This window comes from Ixodes scapularis, unplaced genomic scaffold (assembly GCF_016920785.2).
Source record: "Ixodes scapularis isolate PalLabHiFi unplaced genomic scaffold, ASM1692078v2 PGA_scaffold4__175_contigs__length_147842914, whole genome shotgun sequence".
In the NCBI taxonomy this organism is placed as follows: domain Eukaryota; kingdom Metazoa; phylum Arthropoda; class Arachnida; order Ixodida; family Ixodidae; genus Ixodes; species Ixodes scapularis.
The window spans coordinates 17,627,502-17,650,209 of record NW_024609879.1 but is presented as its reverse complement, the minus strand read 5'-3'; the positions used below and the strand labels follow the sequence as shown (position 1 = coordinate 17,650,209).

Here is a 22,708-nt window from a genome sequence, read left to right as displayed (position 1 = left end):
TTGCTCGTGCAGCAGTCTGGAGGCCTTGACAAGATTTAAAGCGACGCGTGCAGCCCGGCACGCCCGTGTTCCTGTGAAGTGAGACCTGCCGAAAGGCCTTTTCTCAATGAAAATCACTAGGCAGGTATACAGTGTTTCCTTCTAAGCTAAACAGACCTGCTAAAAAAAAAATGAAAGGGTTTGGGTGTTTACTTTAGCCACCGCGTGGTCAGAACCTGCCTCGACCGCCCCGAAAGAGATCCCACGACGCGAGGTACGAAGGATCTACTGTCTCACAATTGGACGATCCAGAAGCAGCGCCTTGTCCATTACCGTCGTTTTCGACCGTCCGCGAGCTCGCTGCCCGAGCTCTGCCCCTTGCTGTCCACTTCTTACTCTCACTTGGCCCCCGCCGGCCCATGTACGGACCCTTCGTGGCCACGATCCTCACAAGTAGGCAAAGTATAGGGGCCTTGTCATCACGATAAGTGGAATGCTAAAAGAGAATGTGTTAGTTACCTTTTTGATGGGTGAAAATTGACGTGTGGTTCCAATCAGAAACTTGCTAAGCATCATCGGGCGCGTTATCGCACCGGTAGCCTTGCTGCTGCTGCCCGTTGTGTAACGTTAGCGTTCCACCGCGCTTCCCGCCCAGCGTGCTCCAACTCTTTTTGATATTGACTGATTTAGTGGTTTTCCATGATGCTCGGCAAGTTTATGCTTAGAACAATACGTTTATTTTTCAATAATTCAAACGTTTATTAAGATATATGAGTTAATTAGCCGACTGATCGTTATGATTGGTCCTCTATATATGTCCCCAGGCCGCATAACTCACCTGCACACATTGCATTAATGTAGCTTTCGAATTTCGAGTTTCTATTTTTTTGTGTCCGTGTGTGTGTGCGTATCAAAGTTGTTTTTAGCAATATTTGTTAGTGTTATTTCCACTTTATTCGGCTGCCTCGCCGCCATGCTCTTCCGAAAATCTGCAATGTCATGTCAGTCGGCGCGCGGCGTCCATTTGATCTCAGGCCTTCCGTCGACACGTCTTCGTTTAGAAATACCTTCACTGTGGCCTTGGTGAAGACGAAAAGATGGCGCAACAAGTCCCTCCAACGTCATTCGACCTCTCATCTTCTGTCGGCACGAGTGTGCGGAGCTAGCATGTGAAAGCAAACATTGCGCCTTACTACACGGCTAGCAGACGACAGAACTTCTGTGTACTGCGCACTTACAGTTTTGTTCAGATGTTTTCCGCTTACATCATTGGTCGAGGTGGAGGCTGTTGATGGTCGTCTCAAGGCTAGGTGGCGTGATAATGTTCGTGTCTGCGCCTGTCAGTGGCTGCAGCAGTGACAATAAACATTGAGCAAAGGAAGCATTGACTTTTTCGTTTTTTGTCCTATGTCATCTGCAGCTTCCATGCTGCAAAGAGAGCCAAGGTGACGTGTTCTTTCCTGGCAGCAGCTTCAGATGATGCAGCATTATGTTCGACCCCACGCATTAAGCTTAGCTCACCCCTAAGAAAGAGGAAGCGAGAGAGACAAAAAGAATCTGATGTTAATTACACTCCGTAAAGTTATGAATGACGCAGCATTTTTCGACTTGTCCAAGATGGCTGTGTTCTGGGTCAGCTTAGAGTCCCTTGATACTTCTACAAGTAAGGACAACCAATACAAATGACAAAGCACGTTCTGCTGGAACAAAATGGCGTCATTCTGTTCAGTCTTCTGCTGTGCACCGCCATTCGCTTCCTAAAACTTGCACCGTCACGCAGTCGGCGCTTTAAAGAATATCGCTACTTGTAAGAAGCTCTTATCTAGGGACCTTAGGTCAGCTAATACTGCTTTAAATTAAAGAGTGTTGTTTTATTTATAGCCTTTATAGTATAGACCAATAATCGTCTTCTGTGGGCTGACATATCTCCTGAGCTGTAAAAGGCGTTTTGGGCGTGCGGAGTAGCTCCCTTCTTCGAAATATGAGACGCCGTGGATGCGGCCACAGCCCAGTGACTCAGCATTTTTCGCCTGGGTGATAAGCGCTGGGAAGGTTATACAATGTAAAGAGAGCAAAATTCGCGTCGCGTTAAACGCCTAGCATTAGCTCATCGCTTCAAGCAATGGATCTGATTGGTAGTGTGTGAAAGCGATGAATGATGCAATGTTATTCGATTCGATAACACAGCTGTTCTCTAGGTGAGCTAGTAGTGGTCTGAATCAAACAGGGTTGTTTCACTCATAACCTACACGCTGCAAGAGAGCCACAGGGATGGAAGTGCTGCGCCATTTGCGCCAAATTGTGCCGTGAACGAAAGTCTGCGACATCATGCGCCAAAACGCCAAAGTGCGCCACACCTGCGCCGAGACAAGCTTATAAAACCCCTAAAAAAATTTTTTTTTAACAGTCTGGTTTGAACATGCGTGTCGAGAAATAAATTTTACGCGACAAAAATATTTTTTGAGAGCAATATTGACGGCAAGAAATGTATTTGAAATTCTGCGCGCGAAGTCCATGATGTCACGGGTCTTTCCGGAATGACCATCTCGGTCGTGAAGGCAACGCACGTCTCCTCCACGCGCCTGATATCTCGAAAGAGAAAACAAGTGGAAAGGATCTGACTGTAAACTTCTCGCGCCGTCAATATTGCTCTATTTTTTGTTCGTGGAATTTTTTTTTTTTTTTTGACATGCGTGTTTTAATTAGGCTAAAAAATTTTTTTTTCTTTCTAGGGGCTTCTTAATGTCATTTTAGCACCTGGCCTACCCGATTGCAGTTCATTCCATTCTATACATTTCATTGTTTAGGAAAATCACAGTCTACATGTGTAAGTTCAGAGCCCAGCACGCGCATGTTCGCCGCTTTGGAAGGCGAGCAAAGCACGCGCCACACGCACGAACACTGAAAATGGCGCCGACCAGAAGCGCTTTTCCAGTGGTGGATCCAAGAGGGGGGGGGGGGGGGCGCCCCCCCCCCCTCCCCCCAAGAAAGTCGACCCTCCCCTGTCCCCCCTTCTCAGAGGGCGATTTCACATGGCTGAACCCCCGGTGCACAAGAAAGAATGGGTAAATAGTATCCTTAGAAATTTTTGCGCCCCCCCTCCCCAAAACGGGGTTCTGGATCCGCCTCCGCGCTTTCTTGGTAGGGTCTATAGATGCTTCACTAAATTAACCAATCACCAAGTAGCATATGCATGTTACAAGAGTAATTAAATGTGCTGGCGTCAGCAACAGTAACTTTTCTAAAGAAAATCTACAACAAAATGGCACGTTCCTTCAGGCAACACGAGCGTGTGGTGCGTCTGTTCCCGCATTCCGAGCAATATCCGTGGTGCTTGGGTAATTTGTCAAATAATGTACTGCGTGAGTCTTCGGGCTTTCTTCTCCGGTGTAATTGCCGGCTGATAAATGGATAACGTATTTGCTAGCGATTTCACAAAAGTAGCGAGCTGTGGCTTGAGCGTACCGAGTTGCCAAAACGATTTTCTCAAAATCTTAGTTGCTTCCGGTTTTTTTTTTTTCTTTTTATAGTTTAGCATGTACGCCAAGGTCATGCCTTGTGCAACTAGAGATTATTCTAGCACGAACGCCCCTGTATTCTCGCTATTTGACGCGATAAAGGCAGGCACGAGCGCACCCGATTGCCGGCCGCTCGCCTCGCACCCCTCCCGTTGACGTCACGTTTGGATGACGGGGAAAACTAGGGAAAAACTGGGCAGAACGATGTATTGGTTTTGGAAGCAAACAAAATATCACTTAAAAAAAAATTAACTTGAATGAATCTGGAGGAACGTAGATAGCATTTGAGAATCAGGAAACCATCCGCATTCAACTGATGCCTTTGAATTAAGTAGCTCAAAAAGCCGCATTGTTCAAGGAAGAGAGATTATGTTTTATTATTGGTCGACGCTAATGTTCAGAGAAGTAGAAGAAAAGAAAGATCGTACAAATGTGGATTTTACAGCGTCTCTACTCAGCGTAAATTTGTTTAGTCTTCGGTCAGAGCACAGTCGAAGGCTCGAACACGTACAACCAGAAACACACATACTAAAAGCGCAAGTCACGGGACATTCGCTGCACCCGACTGGTTTAGCCGATGAAAGAACACGTACAAGGAGGTGGCGAATGCCATGATGTCACTCTTTGATGCTGCCAATGAACCGGCGAGAGCCTTTGATGCTGGCCGTCATCCGCTCTGGCCGGTTGATCGTTGACATCGTCTAAATTTCCAGACGATGTCGTCGATGTCAGGAACTAAGGGTCCCGAGAAAACTTTGCAAACTTGTGGGATCGCCGATTGCGGCTACTGCGATAAAACAGAACCAGGGTCTTGTACTCCTGATAAGATCACTCGATTATTATCACGTCTGCCGCATGCCTTCGTTGCGCGGCTGCAGAATACCATGGCACTTGCGCCGCTCGCGTCATCCTTCACCGCCTCTCACCAGCCCAGCGTGCGCTTCACTGCTTTTCACCGGAGTACTAAAAGCAGCGGCAGACCTGAGGGAGCGCCTGGCGTAGACTGCGATAGACACGCAAATTATGCTCAGGATTATTACAGGTCTAACACGTTTGTCCTAATTGTAAACTAATCTCTAATTTAAAAAAAAAAAACAGCAGAGAAAGAGACAGACGAAAACAAGGGTCTACATATACTTGAATAAATACGGTACTCACGAAAGAGCAGCGAACTTTGGCTTAACTCTGGTCCCTACACCGCTAAAGAGCAGTGTCTCTTTTAAAGCGCAAGTGTAGGTTTTACAGTATTTTTGGGTGGCTGTTTTTGCGGTGTATGATATTAGAGTGTTGAGTTTGGTACGTGCATTGTGGGACACATTTTTATTGATAAACGTATTAGCGAATATGCTGATTCTTGCTGACATTTTACAGACATTATATTTACAGGCTAAACAAACTCCCGAGTGTAAAATGGAGAGGGGGCAGATGTGCTGCGCTATGATTCATTGTTCAACAATTTTTTTAATATCCATTGTAAATGAAGCCTACTCTGACTAGAGCTTTATTTAAGAAGACTGCTCCTTTGATGTTCTAGATATTCTTGTCACAAACGGTAATAACTAATATGCTCGAGTAAGAGAAAGAACCCTTGATCGCAATCTTAAATGAACTCATTAAGATGCAATCACTTTCTCATTATCAAGTGATGTGCTAGAGATGTTGGCATCTGCTCCAAACGTATATTTTGCCTGCAACGAACCTGCTACAAAATATCCAATTCCGCTTCCATCCCCGGAGCCACAAACTAACATGGCTCATTCCTCTTCAATTTAAACTATAATTCGCACACCTCCAGGACGCTAGCTTTGAGATGATAAACAGGAGCTGTTCTTTAGGTGTGCTGATAGTGGTTTAAATCAAACAGAGTTCCTTAAGGGCACATAGACAGAAAAATTGTGTTTACTTGTTCATTTGTTTATTGTCACAACACAGCAGTTTCCAGCAAAGTTAATTTGACGTAACATTTCAGCAATTAAGTGATGCTATCTGCTCTCAAGTGTGGGTTATAGATTGAAGAGTATAAACACAAGCCACACAAGTCACTGCGTAAAAATGCAGCATCCATGAGACAAATACATGTTCGTAGTGTCTCCCACACACTGTACATGCTTTTTTTGTATTTATAAAATTAGTGTGAGCCAGTGTGCAGGTGATGAACCTATTTGAGCACCTGAACTTGTTTTTTTTTTTTTGGTTCATCAGGTTTTTTCTGGCATTAGCTGTTGAATATTTTCCATTTTTTTATGTTATATTTTTTTGTGTGTTACACGCAAAAAATAAAGCTTCCGTGTATACTTTATCTGGTCATTATGACTGGATTTTTGTATTTTTGCACTTGGTATTTTCTGTTTGTGCTTTAAATGTTAGTTTAGTTTGACGTTTTTAATAATATTTTTGTCTTATATTTTTTAGACTGTTTCTGTGTTAATATTTATTAATCTTTTTTGCACTTGGACTCCATCTTGCCAACTGTGAATAACGGAACATCTGTCATGCTACTGCAGCAACCTTTTTTCTCAGCTCCCTACCCCACTGTAAAAAAATTCTGATTATTTTATTTCAGTTTGGTTGACTTTTATGTGCAAAGCTAACAAATGACGTTGGGCCAAACCCTTTGAAAATTCTTGTAATTTCCCCCAAAGCCATCATGCTGGCTGGGTAGAGAAAGCAGACGGCACGTTTCGTTGCGCTCGCCCCTTGTTTGCCGCTGAGCTGACAGTGTGGTTGGAGCTATAGGTTCATTGAACTGATCAGTCACCTCCCTTTCATCAGTTGACCACCTGCGCGTGGTTATCGGTGGGACTCGGGGAGTATGATCACGTCACGAAAGATAGGCATAGCACTGGTCCAACGAGCATGTGGCTCCCGTCCCACTGTCAGCTTTGGGGTGAATAGTGCAGCCCTAACCCGCGTGGTGCCGACAGGGTCACCGGTAAGAAATAGTGCGCCAAGATTTGAGACTGTTTCCAACAGCTACATCGGGGTCATGTGGTTTATAGGCCGAGTTTGGAACAAAAGGTGCAAGAGGTGGCAAAAGTGTCAGTCGTCCCGAAGCGTCTCCAAGCTTTACTGAGCCTCCCCGCCTCCTGTCCTCCCCGCCGCGAAACACTGCACGCATGCGCATGAGCAACCCGTCTGCTCAGGAGGTGTCCGCCATTAAATTGCAAATGCTTTCCATGGTTTGAGTTGCCCCCCTTCTGAAATCTAGGCTCTCTATAGAAAGGGACACATCGATAAACTTTGGAAAAGGAAGCCAACTACAGAACGGCACCGTCTTGTCTCGCCGGTTTGCAGACAGTTTCGGACAGCGCGGGCAAGCTCGACTTCGGCGAGTTCAAGCTGCAGCTCTTCGACAACCCTTACGTGAACAACAAGCACCAGCCCAAGCCCGAGATGAAGCTTGGAGGGTGGTTCCGGCCGTCGTGCATCCCCATTTCCATCATCCTGGTTCTCGTCGTGCTCGTTGTTCTGTTCCCGCTCTTGGGACACTCCAGGGACCCGAGGGCAAGCCACGGGCACTTTTCCAAGTGCAAGGAGTCCTGTACCCCGATCGACTGCCTGGACTCCTGTTCGTGAGTGCACCTATTTTGCACGTCTTCATACTTGCCAAGTTTCCTGTATTAACCGGAAGACCCCCGAATTTTCACCATTTCGTACGGTTGTTCGATTGACAGGAAAATCTCCTGGGAAACGCAAGTTAACCCTTTTTCCTTACTTCCCATCCGCCTCCCTCCCCACCACACACACCCACAATTAAACAAAGAGTTTTTGCCTTCGCAACAGATGGCAGCAATGACAGCGAGGGCCAGCTGTATCTCGATAGCTCGAGCAGTGCAATAAAGAAGTAATGAAGCTGTCTTCATGTTAATTAATTGTTGAAATTTCTTAAAAATAAGCTAAAATATTTCCCGGATCCGGTATCTTTGAACTTGTCAGGTATTTGCATCTTAAGTTCACACATTTGTGTTGTTTGACCATGTACGAGTGTGTTGTGATCTTTTGTGACCGCTTACCATGAAAGGTTTAGACATGTACTATCGTGGACAATATGAGCTGAAACAGCGCTCCGGCCGGCGCGCGGTACTACCTGCGCCGCCTGTCGGCTTGCCGGCTCACCCTGAGGCCGAGATAAATTATCACTTGCGCTCGCTGCGCCACTACGCCCTTCCGGCCGTCTGCTAGCAAGACAGCGTGTGCGACAGCGGGCGTGTGCGTGGTAAAAGAAGGGGGGAGGGGGGGGGGGGAGGAGTGGAGGGGAGGGAGGGACGGACGGATGGACCAGAGGATTACAGTTATCGTACTTTTTTTTGCACTTCATTTACTTTATTCTGTCGGGTAGAATCACGTACAAAAAACGCTGACTGCTACAGAAAAATGTTGAGGTATCTTAAATTGCAGCTGCGATTATCGTTTTTGAAAGTCACATCAAAAGACGTTGCAGGTTTTTTTTTTTTTTTTTAAGTGCATGCACAAAATAGGACATCGTAAAATATCGGCCAAAATATAAATCCGGATTTAGGCCGGCTCCAATGTATTTACCTTTCTTTTCCTTTTCATTCAGCACAACTGTTTAAAAGAAAGGTAATTCTACATGTTTCTGCGAAGGTTTTGCAACCTTGATTGGTATACAAAGGTTCAAAAAATGTTTTTCTTTATTACTGGGCTCTCGTGTTTTCAAACAAAAGAGGTTGCTGACAAGACACTGGTGTTTTATTTACAAATTCCTATCTTAACAAAGTGAGACAAACAGTCTTATATTTGCCAGGGGGAGGAGCTTGAAGCTTCATCGAAAGAATATTCGCAGAGGACAATGTCAGACACAAAAGATTAATAGTTGGCGTGGAAGATCAACTGCACCATACAAGAAGATTAGGATTAAGGATGCTCCACACAAAAGTATGTGCCGGTTAACGGCGTCAAACGGTTTGTCGCAACCGTAGCAGCAAGCTTTGTTACAATCGGCAGAAGTCCGGTTAAGGGGGTCCTGAGGCACAGTAAAACTTACAAAAGAAGTTAAAACCCCGTCATTCTCCCCTGACCCACGACCACGGCTCTCATCCTGTTTGGTAAGGAATCATAGAGCACGGCCACGAAGTCTGGCTCGCCCCCGAAGTCTCTCCCATTCACCTCTCACCGCTCCCCACAATTCGTTGGCAGAGGCGCGGTGGAGGGGATGCCGTGACATGGCTACCTTGATGCGCACCCAAACGTGCTCGATGATATTCATATCGGCTTCTTTTGGGGGGCAAGGCAGCTCCGTCACGCAGCGCTCCTCCAGGAGAGACCGGACCTTGCGGGACGTGTGGAGTGGAGTCAGGTCATGTTGGAACACGTAGTTCCCGTGAAGAAACGGGCCATCCAAGGCGTAGGGCAGCATGACATGGTCAATTATCGTGCAATAACTGTCCGAAGTCAGGCTGCCCTCAATCCTGAAGAGCGGCCCGAGTCCTTCTCGAGAGATGGCGCCCCAGACGTTCACGACGGTGCGACCGCTGGGGGCGACTTCTTGACGAACTGTGGGTCATAGCTAGAAAAGCACATGGTCCATGGGTCAGTTTTGTGGCAATGGCTGTCACGTAACAGAAAACAAAACTTGAAAACATGATTTGGCATTTCTTACCGGCAGTTTACAGGCCGCCATACCCGGAGCCGCTGGTCCCACTGCGTCGTAAATGTTGATTCGTCTGAGAACATGACCTTTCCCCAGTCGTCCCCCGTCCAGTCTTCGTGGACCTTGGAAAATTGAAGCCCTCCGACTTGACAGCCCTGCCTCAGCGAACCTACGGCGTGCTGTCCGGGAGGACGCATCGATCCCCAGGGTGTCGAGAACCTCCCGAGCCGATTGGAAGGGACTTGCTGCTATGGCTGCGACTAGCTGGTGGTCCTCCTCCTCCGTGGTAACTCGAGGACGTCTTCTGTGTGATGCATCCTCGAGCCGACGCTCATCTCTATAGGCCTGAACAATTCTATTCACAGTTGCTATCGATCTTCCCGTCATGTCTGCAATTGTCCTCTGCGAATATTCTCTCAAGCTCAGCTCTACGATGTGTCGCTGTTCCTCTATCGGTACCCTCGACATGTTGCGATGTGTCTCCGATGAATAGCAAATGCAATCTGCACTTAGGCCCCGTAATTCTGGACTGATTATTTAATGATAACTAAAAAAAAAATGCACACAAAAAAGTTGGGTTTCTACAGACCTTCTCTTGAAAAATTTTCGCGATAGCTCTGTGCTGTGTCATGCCACGCTTCTTCGTTCGAGGGCTGAAGAGCCCATGGCTCCTCCGTTTAATCTCTACTAGCCGCGTTAATTTGAATGATTATCATCTGGTAAACAGGAGGAAATCACTGCTGTGTGATGCGCGGTAAAGATCCCCATGCCAGCGGTCTGTGACAGCCTAAGAACATAGGGCGAGAGTAACATGGCTTGTGAGGAGGAAGCAGAAGGAACGCAAGAGAGGAGAGAAAGATTCCCTCCCCACTCCAGCGTCCCGTCTCCTTCCTCCTCTCCAGCCTTCGTTACCCTCGCCCCTTGTTCTTAGCCCGTCACTGACTATAGTTAATTCTGTTATCTAGAACGCAGCTCCTGAAACGTTTGCCATGAAAGAATGTTGGCGAATGCGCTATAAAACGCCAGTAATCCATCTTGGCGTATTCCGGATTATATTTTGGGAGGGGCCTGCCAGCCAACCTATACCCCCCCCCCCCCCCTTTTTCCGACACAGGGCAAGGCTGCGCCCCACCACACGCGGACGCGCGGCGGCCCAGGAGGAAGAGGGGGGGGGGGGGGGAGCGCCCATATTTTGGGGAGTGACAATGGAGGATTCGATCTCCAAACTGCCCTTCCGCCACAAACGCCCGCCGTTTACGCCACTGAACTGTTTACATTAAAAAAGTGTTGCAATCATTCAATCGCGCAGCGAATAAATATGCGTTTAATAAAACATTCGTCCTGAAAATACCTATTAGAGTGGGAGAGCAAAGATACGAGCGTGACAACCCTTTTTTTTTTCACTTCGGCGCTTTCTTGTTTCATTTTGTTCTGTTTTGTTTTTATTTTGAGTGACAAACCAACAGCTTAACGCCGCCTTGGTGGTGCAAATATCAATCAGTCAATCAGTAGTAAACTTTTTAAGAGGATAAAAGCGAAATGTTAGGATAAACAATAGTTTCAACACACTTTCGAAATTTACGCTCTTTATCAAAACTATCAAGACTAACATTTCCACAAATCTGTTCTAAATGGTTATACGTCAGTTGTAGGCCTGTCATGGGTGCAGCATGGTAAAAATGGGTAGGCTAAAACAAAGTATAACGCTTAGAAGACGAGGAAGCAGATGTGACTGATTAGCTCTGGTGAATCAATTATAACATTTACAATCTTATACAAATATGTCAGTCTACGAATTGTTCTTCTGCTGTGCAACGAGTCTAACTTTACGAGTTCACAAATCCTCTCATAACTATAAAAATAATTCGGTTGAAAATAACGATCAAACAATAAACAAACAAATCTACATTGAACACTCTCAATTACACCTGAATATTTCACTCCAATACAGCTCCAGACAACTGAGGCATATTCGACACGACTACGCCCCAGTGAAGAAAACAAACCCACAATACAAAGTGGGTTAGAAAAACCGCGTGTCACTCGCGTAATGGCTCCCAGCACTTTAAAGGAAGCATTCGCAATTGTAGTCGTATAATGATTGAAATAAATTGCAGGATCCGTGTAGAATTCAGCAGCAAGCGTACCGCTATGAAAGAACGACCATCTCGTCCGGTGCCTCGTGATGAACTGCTTTTATGTCATAGAAAAGAAGAAAAGAAAGAGGATAGGATTCTTAAAGTGAGATAGGTAGGGCAATACATAGAAGAAGAAGTGAAAGAGAAATAGCAGAACACAACATTTTCCCCCCTCCCCTTTTGGAGAAAAAACGACTATACAAAATGCACATAACAAAACCAGTCATAGATATTATACATACAAAGCAAAGATGCACAATTCATAATTCAAAAGAAATTCAAGTTAAGCATTCATTATCAGACTCTTAGCCTAGGCTATTTTTAAAGCATTCGCACTCAACACTCATACTCTTGTACACAATATCTCAAATAACACTGTCAGAAAGTTTCTTTTTACAGAATTCCAGCAAGTTATTTACGAAACTACGGCAAGTTATTTACAGAATTCCAGCAACTTAATTACAAAACTACGGCAAGTTATTTACAGAATTCCAGCAATAAATCGCACTTCGGATAATAAGCGTTAAAGAAATATGTAAACTTCTCTTCGCCCCAAGACAAATATAGTCAACTGTCACGTCTGTCACCGCGGGTCAGAGACTCAGATCTCTAAACCGAACCGGTGGTCGGCGAGTTCGGGTCGATCGCCGAAGCTCCTCCACTGGGGGAACGGAAACTGGCACTGGGGGAATTGTAGCATCCACTGAGGGAACGGGAATTTCCGGTGGCAACCTCACTCTTTGGTGTGTACTTGGTGGCACCGTCACGGCACCCTGTCGAGAGTCAAAAAGACCGGTTGGACTACCTGGGCACGCTTCGTCTCCATCCTCATCTTGTGCCCGTGGAGGTGGAAAAGGCGGAGGCGTATGTGGCCTTAGCTGCTGCTGCTGCCACTGAGTAGCCTGCTTTAATCTGTTTGGCCGCCACTCATGATGAGGGCGCTGGCTTCTAGAGGTCTTTCTGAGAATTCCCTGTGTACGAAGGCGCTCAAAAGACTGTGTCGTTGCTTGCGACGACTTCTCAACGTTATCTGGGCCAGGTGGAGCCGTTGCCGCTGTAAGCTTGGAGGCGTTCCAGATCCGACCGTCCTGAAGCTTGAAGGTCCATCGACCGACACGCTCCACAATTTTCATTGCCGGACCAAAAGCTTGGTCTCCCTTCTTTACCTTTCCTGGCTTCCTGACGCGCACCCATCCGCCGACCTGGAATGTCGGAACTTTGGCAGCTCGCCGTCTGTCTGTGTAGCGCTTGCTGTGCTCTTGTCCCCGCTGCACTCGGCACCGCAGACGCTGCAGCTCCTCAAATGGGTTCTTCAAGAACTGCGATGGAGAAAGGCCAATGATGTGAAGCCGGTTGCGTGGCTTGCGTCCATGTAGCAGAACCGCAGGAGACAGTTCTGTCGTTGCGTGCGGCGTACAACGATACACGCACAAGTAATCCAGAACGGCAGTGTGGATTGGACGCTTCTCTAGTGCAGCACTCTGTAAGAACGACTTGAAGGTACGATTAAATCGTTCTACTTGCCCGTTCGCTTGTGGATAATACACAGAGACCAGGTGATGGTTAATACCTCGCTTAGCCAGGAAGCTCTCGAATTCTGCAGAAGAAAATTGAGGTCCATTGTCAGACACAATGGTGTCGGGGTATCCTTCCCGAGAAAAGACGAGCTTCAGGAAACCGGTCACCGTGCTTGTCGTGACGTTGGAGCAAAAATGGACTTCAGGCCACTTTGAAAAATAATCCACGAGCGTGATGCAGTACCGATACGCTGGTGGCGAAGCTTCAAATGGGCCAACGATGTCGATGCCGAGCTTTGACCATGGTCGCTCTGGCAAGGGCACGGGTTGCAAAGGTGTTGGCGATGTCTTTGCACTCTTGTCAGCCGAGCTACAAACACCGCAGGCTTGGACTGCCATTTTCACCTCCGCATTCATGCGGGGCCACCAATATAGTTCGCGAAGGCGAGTCTGCGTCCTGACGATGCCAGGGTGGCCCTCGTGTGCTCGGCCGATGAGAGCATTTCTCATACTGGTAGGAACGACGAACTGTTCCCCGCGCAGCAGGAGACCGTCGTGTACAGAGAGTGTCTCTTTAGTGGCGTGGAAGATGGCTTCGTCGGAAGACAACGCCCTAGATGGTGGCCATTCCGACATGACATAAGACATCACTACAGTCAGCTGGGGGTCATCCGCCGTTTCCTGTTGGAGTTGAGCTTTTGATATGCATTCGTCGTTCAGAGCGGTGAAAGACACAATCTGCTCGTCAAATGCTGTCCCTCCCTCATCTTCCGGTACCGGAAGTCTGGAGAGAGCGTCAGCTACTTGAAGTACAGTACTGCGCCCCGCTGGTACTGTACTTGAAAGTTATAGTTCAGCAACCGGGTCGACCACCGAGTGATCCGGAGTGGGCGATGTCCGGTCCCTCTTGTGGCCAAAAGAGCGACGAGAGCTTGATGGTCTGTGCGCAGAGTGAATTGGCGACCCCAGAGATATGTGTGCCATTTTTCACAGGCCCACAGACACGCAAGGGCCTCTCGTTCACCCGAAGAGTACTTCCTTTCTGCGGCAGTCAGCGTTCGTGATGCGAAAGCAATTGGGTGAATGTCTTGTCCGTGAAGCTGCTGCAACACTGCTCCAATTCCATAAGCTGAAGCATCCGTAGCTACGATGATAGGCAGCTCTGGGTCAAACATCTTTAACGTTCTTGCAGAGGACAGCAGCGTTTTCACCCGATTGAAACTTCGATCTGCTGCCTGGTCCCAGATGAACGGGGTGTCCTTCCTCAAGTACGTTCGAAGCGGTTCCACTTCAGAAGCCAGGCGCGGTATAAAGCGTGAATAATATTCAACCATTCCTAGGAATGACCGCAACTGCTTTAGGTCCGTGGGAATGGGTGCCGCACGAATAGCGTCGACTTTGTTTTGAAGGGGTGAAATCCCCGCAGCACTAACTTTGTGCCCCAAGAACGAAATTTCTCCTACGTCAAACACGCATTTGTTGTTGAGTTTCATACCAGCCTCAGATATGCGCACGAGCACTTCTTTCAGGCGTTCCAGGTGCTCCTGCTGGTTCTTACCGTAGACAACCACATCATCGAGGTAGAAAAGCACTCCTTTGCAGCCCTGTAATATCTTCGCCATCATCTGCTGAAATGTGGCTGGCGCTGAGGCTAATCCAAAACACACTCGCTTAAAGCGAAACAGTCCTTCATGCGTAATAAACGCTGTCAAATCCCGACTATCCGGGTGTAATGGGACTTGATGGTATGCGGCAGCGAGATCTAATTTGGAAAAACGCTGCGCTCCATGTAGGGCGTTGAGCAACTCTTCAATGTGTGGAAGCGGGTAGCTGTCGATTACGACCGCTTTGTTCGCTTCACGAAGGTCAACACACATGCGGATACTGCCGTCCTTCTTCTGGACGACTACTATCGGTGACACCCATTCTGAGGCATTAATGCGTTCGATTACTCCAGCTTCCTCAAGACGTTTAATCTCGTCAGAAACTTGTTGTCGAGCAGCTTGAGGAATACGTCTCATACGATGTTTAACAGGAGTGACAGAGGAACGGACCTTTATCTTACAGGTGACTCCCTTGACTCGGCCTAGTCCTGGAGTGAAAAGATGATCGAAGTGTGTCAGAGATGATGGAAGTCTAGGAATGGAAGACACAGGCTTCGCTAAGGCAGTTGGTAGAGTCCGACTTGCCTTTGCTGGTGGCAGAAGACGTTCAGTCCACTGTTCCTCCAGTGCAGCTGACGAGTCGTGCAGCTGAGAGGTCGCGGCTGAATTTGCTACCGTCGACTTGGCTGACAATGTAGGTAATTGTGACGACGTTGACGGTTGTTCTGCCGCACTTGTAGAAGCCTCACCGGTGTCACTGGTCGCAGTATAGAAACAAGTCCGCGTTGCTCCGCTCATTTTGATGTCGAGTGCCACGACGGCGTCCATGCCTAACAATGATGTGCCTTGGTCTGCAATGTAGAATAGTACTTGCGAGCGACGCTGCTTGAATACCACCATTGCCTTGAAGGCTCCCATGATATTAATGGGCTGGCGCGAATAATTCAGTAGCGTCACCGGTGGTGGTATGACGAGTGCATCTCGCGCAAACCATTGCATGAACGTGGCTTTGTCCATTATTGAGACGGATGACCCGGTGTCGAGCAGGAACTGTATCGGCGTTCCAAAGACTTTGGCGGTAATCAAGACTTTTTTAGTTGATGATTCTGTTATGTGGCATATGATCTCAGAATCATCGTCGTCGTCGTAGTCATCATAATCTGAGAGCACCTGCTCCACTTGCTTGTATCGCGATCGCTGGTAGTCCCGACGTATGCTTCTGCATACGCGGCCAAGGTGACCCCTGCGACCACACTTGTAGCAATAAAGGTTTCTTGCGGGGCAGGTGTCGTAGCTCTGGCATCGATGAGGACCATGTCCGCAGTTGGCACAAGTACGTGTGTGGCGAAAATTGTCATGTCGCCTTGAATGCTGCCGCCCTTGCCAGCCTGGCCTTGAGCGAATTGACTGTGCCGCGGGGTCCTGACGGCGGTCCGACGACTGTCCAGGTCGTGGTTGCTGATGGCTGGAGAACGGATCTCGGCCGCTTCCCCCGCAGGTCGCACACGCGTCTCTCGATGATGACCTCAACGCAAGTAATATCGGTGGAGTCTAATACATAGGGAAAGCTCAGAATTCCACGCTTTCTAGAAAAATGTAGTACTGAAATGTTGCACTGAAAACGTGAGCATTGGGCTGCAGGGCACACGCATCCCTATGGTCGTTCCGTCAAACAATACTTTCTTTAGCAGACGGCCGGAAGAGCGCAGTGGCGCAGCGAGCGCAAGTGATAATTTGTCTCGGCCTCAGGGTGCGCCGTGTGTGAGGAGCACGGCGACAGGCGGCGCAGGTAGTACCGCGCGCCGGCCGGTGCGCTGTTTCAGCTCATATTGTCCACGATAGTACATAAAGGATTACATTACTTGTACCTACTTACGTTTTGTAGTAATGACCCGAAGGAAAAATCCATCAATGTAACCCTGTTTGGCAGTCAATGTTTTCTAGTGGACCGCTGACTGTGCCTGACTGTACGTCAAGCATGTCTGATTGGCCAACAAGTTACTCTGACCGACAGTCAAACTCCAGTCAGACTCTGCTTGTCGGCTTTCTGATGGTTTCCTGGTGGCAGTCGGCCGCCGCGAAATTCCATCAGGATGTCTTGGTGGCGATTCTGACTGTACATCGATTGTCTCTGACTGTACGTCAGAAAGCTTTGACGTGCAGACAGACGTACGGTCAAAGGACGTAAAGCTCGTTCGGACACCACTATTTCGTCAAATCTATGAATACGAAAAGTAATCTATGCACGAGAAAACGATTTCGGACGTGAGCCCGTAAAACCGCTGACGTTAGATATTTGACACGCAACCGACCGACAACCTTGATCAGAAGCCCGCCGAAGCGCCGAAAACGACACTTCGCTTCGCCCATAGAGGCTTCGCCGCTTCGCCGAGCTTTCATGAACGATCGCTCTTGACTCGTTTTGTTTGCCCGCTTGCTCCAACCTGTCGATCCTGCCAGGGTTCTACAATGACTTATGTTTTAGTAGAATTTCTACCCGACAAGACCCTGCCTGTTGTGAGTTCCGACGATGTAAGGAACTTTAGCGGTGTAGTTGAAGACGACAAGGTGTACCAGGTCTACTGGGCCGGTGACGCGCGAACAAAAGGATCGTTCTACGACGCGAAAGTACTCTACATGGCAGGTGAGTAGAACTGAAGTACGGCGAGTGATGTACGAGTGATGTACGAGTGCTTTGCATAACATGCTGACGGCTTAACTGCATTTGCAGCCGAAGCATCTCGTATAAAACGATTAGTGAAATCGAGTTTCAAAAACGGTTCCATAGCATAGCGGTTAGGGTGTGCGATTTGCAGAGCTGGCAGTAATGTAATTACTGTAAGGAAATTACAGTAATTTAATTACTTGTTACAGTAATTAGTAATGTAATTCATTACTTTTTGTACCAGGTAATTTAGTAATGTAATGAATTACTCCAGCGACGGTAATTGTAATTAAATTACCTAATTACTTTTTCGCACCAGGCCTATTTTTTGTGTCCACAATATACAATAGCGCTTTTCTTTTTATTTTACTTTTTCTTTTTCCTCTACACCTTTCCGAAAAACGCTCTTCGGCCGCCGCTATGTTGCTGATGCTAATGCGGCTGGTACGACTCTCACGCCCGCTATCAGCTAGACATTTTCTGCCACTCTCTTGAACTGTGAAAACCCGCTCAGCGCGATTCTCTACCTATGTTTTGCGGTTTTGCATTCGACGTTTTCTGGCCCCTCTTGAAAGTGTGCGCTTACTTTTTCTGATGCATACTGCGTACCCTCTCTGTGTTATCTTCCACTGTGAGAAATAGGGCTGGTAAGTGCCTGCCATTCGAGCTTTTCTGCTTGACATTCTCGGGAAACGAAGGAGGGGAAGTAGGTCGAACTAAGGCCCCTGGTGGAACGGCCTCGACGCGATTTTGCGAACAATGACAATAGTTCTCCCCCCTCCCAGAGATAATCCGCGTAGGGTCCTCAGTCATCTCCAAAAATAGTTGTCCGGGTTTGGGGTGGGAAACGGATCAGTCGCGTGCGTTCCTCTGTCCATCGGTAAACGTGCAACAGAGAGTTCTAGCTGTGTGCCATGAACTGTGTAAATAATGTAAATAAAGTTATCTGTAAAAGGAAGTTATCAATAGCTCCTTTATATTTAAAAGTATACAAAAGTAATGCGAAAGTAATGTCATTACTTTTAAAAGTAATTTGTAATGGTAATTAATTACTTTCTGGCTGTGGTAATTTGTAATGTAATTTAATTACATTTCAGCAAATTTCACCAAAGTAATTACTAATGTAATTTAATTACAAAATATGAGTAATTTGGCCAGCTCTGGCAATTTGTACACAAGTGGTCGCGGGATCGAATCCGCGGTTGTCGTGCTTTTTTTTTTTTTTTTTTTTTTCTCGAACATTTTGTTTTATCGAGGCATTTCGCGATATTTATGAGTGCGTATAGCTTTACTGTTATATAAATGCTGCCCTTGTTGATAAAATTCCCTTGGCAGTGGCAGTCAGACGTCATCTGATGGACCATCAGATGGCGTCTGATGGTCCATCACGTTCCACCAAGGCTGCTGACTGGCAGTCAGTGTCCCAAATTACGTACCTTGATGGAATTTTCAATAGGGGAAGTAACCACTTAGTTACTTTTGAGAGAAGGAGCGGTTAGCATACTTTCGTTACATTTTTTTTTAATGGGTACCGGTATTCAGTTACTTGTGGAGTGCACAAGTAACTACCCAATCTAGCTTTCACCCCAGCTTGTGCCTGTATTTTCTACGACGAGGAAATTCTAGATGGGACGTAAAAATATGTACATAAGGTACGTCAGTATAACCAAAGTTATCCCCGAATTAATGTTTGAAAAGGCGAGGAATTATTAACGACAAAAAATATTGGAAGCGGCTACCGCTTCATAAAAAGCAACGTAATCGAAAAGAACGAAAAAAAAATAAGGGGTTACTTTCAAGCCTAGGTAACGCATTCCTTTTGAATCGTAGTAACGAGCTTATCAGTCACTTTCCGAGCGAGTAACAAGTAACGCATTTAGAGTTACTTGATCATCTACACGTCTGAAGAGAACACAGCACAGACCAGTGGAACTCACAGCCACATTGACACCATCTGTCAAGCAGCCGTGGAACCGCATACAACTAGACCGAAGGTCTTGCAGTATCAGCAAGATTGAATCCACGCACTATCTACGGGAAATGGTCGCTTATAGTAACATTATTGAAAAGTACTTCAAGCCCATTGGGAGAGCGATGCGTAAAAAGTAAGGAAATATACCTACCTTAAATTGGAAATGCTCCGCGGCTGCCCGTTAGGTGGAGCCACCGTCTCCACTTGTCGTAAGCGGTCACGAGGAAACACAACGAACGCAGTCAGTCGAATGCAAATATTCGGACCAAGTGAACGAAACGCGTCTTTGACTGGCGTCCACACCGCGTTTACATTTCCGGTTCTTCAATTTTTGTCTTGTAACGTCACCATCGGCGCACTAAGTCGCTGGCCGCAATCATAGCTGGCGCTGCGACATGGATGAAGCAGACGCTCGCTCTGCAACCAGCCGGTCGACGAATTTAAAAGTAGACATTGGTCGATATGCCGCGATGGCACTAGTGGCCCTTGCATCTGCTCCTCTCCCTCGCCGGCACTTATTTATTTATTTACTGTACCCTCAAGGAGTACAGCATCGTAGGGGGAAGTACTTAAGCGGGAACACTACCCAGAAAAAAAAAATGTCTGCAAAAAAACGCTTACTTTGAAAAATGCCAACATCTAGAGTGAAAAGTGCCCATATCTAAAGTGTATTCCCAGAAAATTTCATTTGTTGATAATGCATAGTTTTTTTTTGTATTTTCAGTCCACCAATACTAAAGAAAAGAGAGAGGGTCGAGCACTTTGAATGCGTTTTCCTCCAATCCACTTTGTGGCATAAATCCCACCCTAAGTACTATCATTTCAGTATGAAACTATCAAAAGACTTACTATATGCGGCTTATATGCCAAAATTTTATGGAACCGGTTACTATGAACTTATATTTTACATTTTCATGTTTCCTTTCTTATGAAAAATTGTAATTTGCAAAACTTGGTAAATGTGAAAACAAAAAAGTTTTTCATACATTTTTTGTTACCTGAAAAGTGCATTTTTTTTTAGATTCCTTTTCACAGTAACCGGCAAGAGGTATTCCAGTATGAATTCCACCGGAAAAATATGTGGCTAACAACACCATTTCTCAACGATAGATTTGAAGGGGCTTTGGCCTTCTTAAGAGAGAGACGACAACGAAGTACGAGTGAGTGGATGCATTTCACACGGGCTCTGCGATTTTTCGTCGATTTCCGTAGCTTTTCGAAGTTTTCGCCCCAGATTTTCGGTGAATCGAGCGGTGGAGTACGCAAGGACCACGGAGGCACAAAATATTGGGCAAGTGGACCGCTTCTTCGCCATTTTTCAGCTTTTCGAGATCCGCATCGCATGTGGAGCATCTAAGCCTAACGGGCGCGTCACCGCGCTAAGCCTACTGAGTCGACTGAGTCCGCGGCGGCCCTACCCGGGGTCAATCGGCGCTCGCCGTCGAAGAAGTTAAACATGGAGGTCACTGTTGAGGGTGAGCTCATCCGACCCGAGGAACTGGAAGTGCCAAACCAATGGTTTACCAGCCGAAAATCGAAGATTGCCCCGTTGGAAAGTATTACGCGGGAAAGTGACTAAAGCCGCGCCCCGACAGAGGCAATGGGTAGAAAGATGGCGCTGAAGTCCATAGAGCGCAGGCAGATGCGCATGCCGACGGAGGCGGCGAAAATCGTGCTCAGGCCGCGCGGAGGCCTGACGAAGCTGATCCAATATGGCACGGCCCACCTGGGCGACGTCATCAAAACCGCAGCCGGGATCGATCCCAAGGAAGAGGGCGACAATATATTCTCGCCGAACTTGAAACAACAGTCCATTCTCGTCGGGACCACTTGCGAAAAGCGAAAGCTTAAGTACGCCGGCATCAAGCAGATAATGCTCGACGGGGAGTGTGTCGAAACCTCTGCCTACGTGGCCACCCCGGAGGATTGTGGCAAGGGGGTGATATACGACATCCCACTCTTCTACACGATAGAAGACATCAAGACCAGACTCGACCGCCGCGACAACCCTAAGATTCTGGGAGTCAGAAGATTGGGCAAAGGAGTCGAAGGCCGTGATGCTACTGTTCGAAGAAAACACAGTACCAAGATGGATCCTCTTTGGAGGCGTCCCATTGAGATGCCAACTTTATAAGAAGAAATTTGAGATCTGCACCGCCTGCGGACGCCTGGGTCATCGGGACGACGTCTGCCCCCGACCCGAAGAACGTCAGGTGCCGCGGGTGCGGTCTCGAAAGGCCACCGAAGGACCACAGCTGCGAGCCCAAGTGTCAACTGTGCGGCAAAAGGCATATACTGGGTGACAAGAAATGCCGGGAGATTTTCCGGACACCCTACGTCGTCAAGAAGAAGCAGTGGGAGCGGAAACAACGTCAGACCGACTCATCGGAACGCCAGAGCCGACCGAGAGAGCCGAAGCCGGAGAAGGGCTACAAGGTCCGAGACGAGTCCTTCCCAAGATTGGATACAAGGAATCCGGTGGAAATCAGAGGCCGATCCGGCTCCCGGGCCAACTCCAGGGGAAGAAGCCAGTCCAGGGGGCGTTTCAGCTCCAGAGGCCTGGCCAACCCACGAAAACGAGGTTGGAGCCAGGAGCGTAAGGGCGTGAGCTTCGCAAAGGCGGCCACCCAGGCTAAGGAAGATAAAAGAGCTGACGAGATTGATCAGTTAAAGAAAATGGTTGAAAAATTAAGCGGGATTGTGGAATCTCAGAAGGTAGAGATTCAAAATTAAAAAAAAAAAAAACCAGGGGCCACCGACCCCTCCCCCGTTTCAGCCACGGCCCGTGGCCCAAGAGCCGCCGTCAAGCGAGGACAAAATGGTTACCGAGGCGACCCTCCCACCCCCGCTGAACGGCAAATTTAAGGACGCGGACCCTGGTCAGACGTTGGAAGGTAGAATGATGAAACTGGAAAACACATTAGACGAGTTCATTATTAACATGAATAGCCAAGTTCAGGCCATTCTGGGCGCTATCCAAAAGCAGGCAGAGGCTATTCAGAAACAAGCTGAAGAGTCTCAGACATTGCGTACCGAGTTGGTTGCCAATAATATTTGGCAGCAAAATATCGAGCACGTTGTTTCAAAATTGCAAACTAGCCATCCGTTCTGAGAACCAAATTTGGCAGTGGAACTGTCGTGGCTTCCGCCGTAAGCGGCCGATTCTGCAGCGATATCTTCCGCTACTGACCATCACGCCACTCGCGATTGCGCTTCAGGAGACGGGGGGACCCGCGAAAATGTCAGGATATCAGGTGTTTCATAGCGACCGGGGCGAGAAATCGACGGTCACGACACTTGTGAAACGAAACATCGCGGTGATAGAACACGAGCTCGATTTGCGGGAGATCGAGAACGTCTTCGTCGAAAATTTAACGGGCAAAAAAACGGAACCCAGCCTCTTTTTGTTGAATATATACAGCTCGCCTAAACAAAGAAAGGTTAGGTTCAGAGCCCTGCTCCGCAAAACTCTCAAAATTAGCGGAAACCGGCCTCTAGTAGTTGTGGGGGATTTCAACGCGCATCATCAGGCCTGGGGGTACTCTCATCAGTGCCCAAAAGGTAGACAATTGTGGGAGGACATGCAAGACCAGGGGCTTTTGTTACACACTGACCCTGATAGCCCCACGCGAGTGTGCAACAGCGTTAGTGTGGATACGTCTCCAGATCTCACCCTCTCCAAGAACGTCCGCGGCCTCGAATGG

General features: G+C 47.5%; 1 protein-coding gene across 1 annotated transcript in view; it reads left to right on the top strand.

Moving 5' to 3' along the window:
• Nucleotides 1–22,708, top strand: part of LOC8050544 (5'-3' exonuclease PLD3-like) — a 73,241-nt gene that overhangs the window by 30,721 nt on the left and 19,812 nt on the right. The window contains exon 2 of the mRNA XM_042293512.1: nt 6,747–7,069. Coding sequence (XP_042149446.1) covers nt 6,747–7,069 — 323 coding nt within the window. The remainder of the gene's footprint in view (nt 1–6,746; nt 7,070–22,708) is intronic.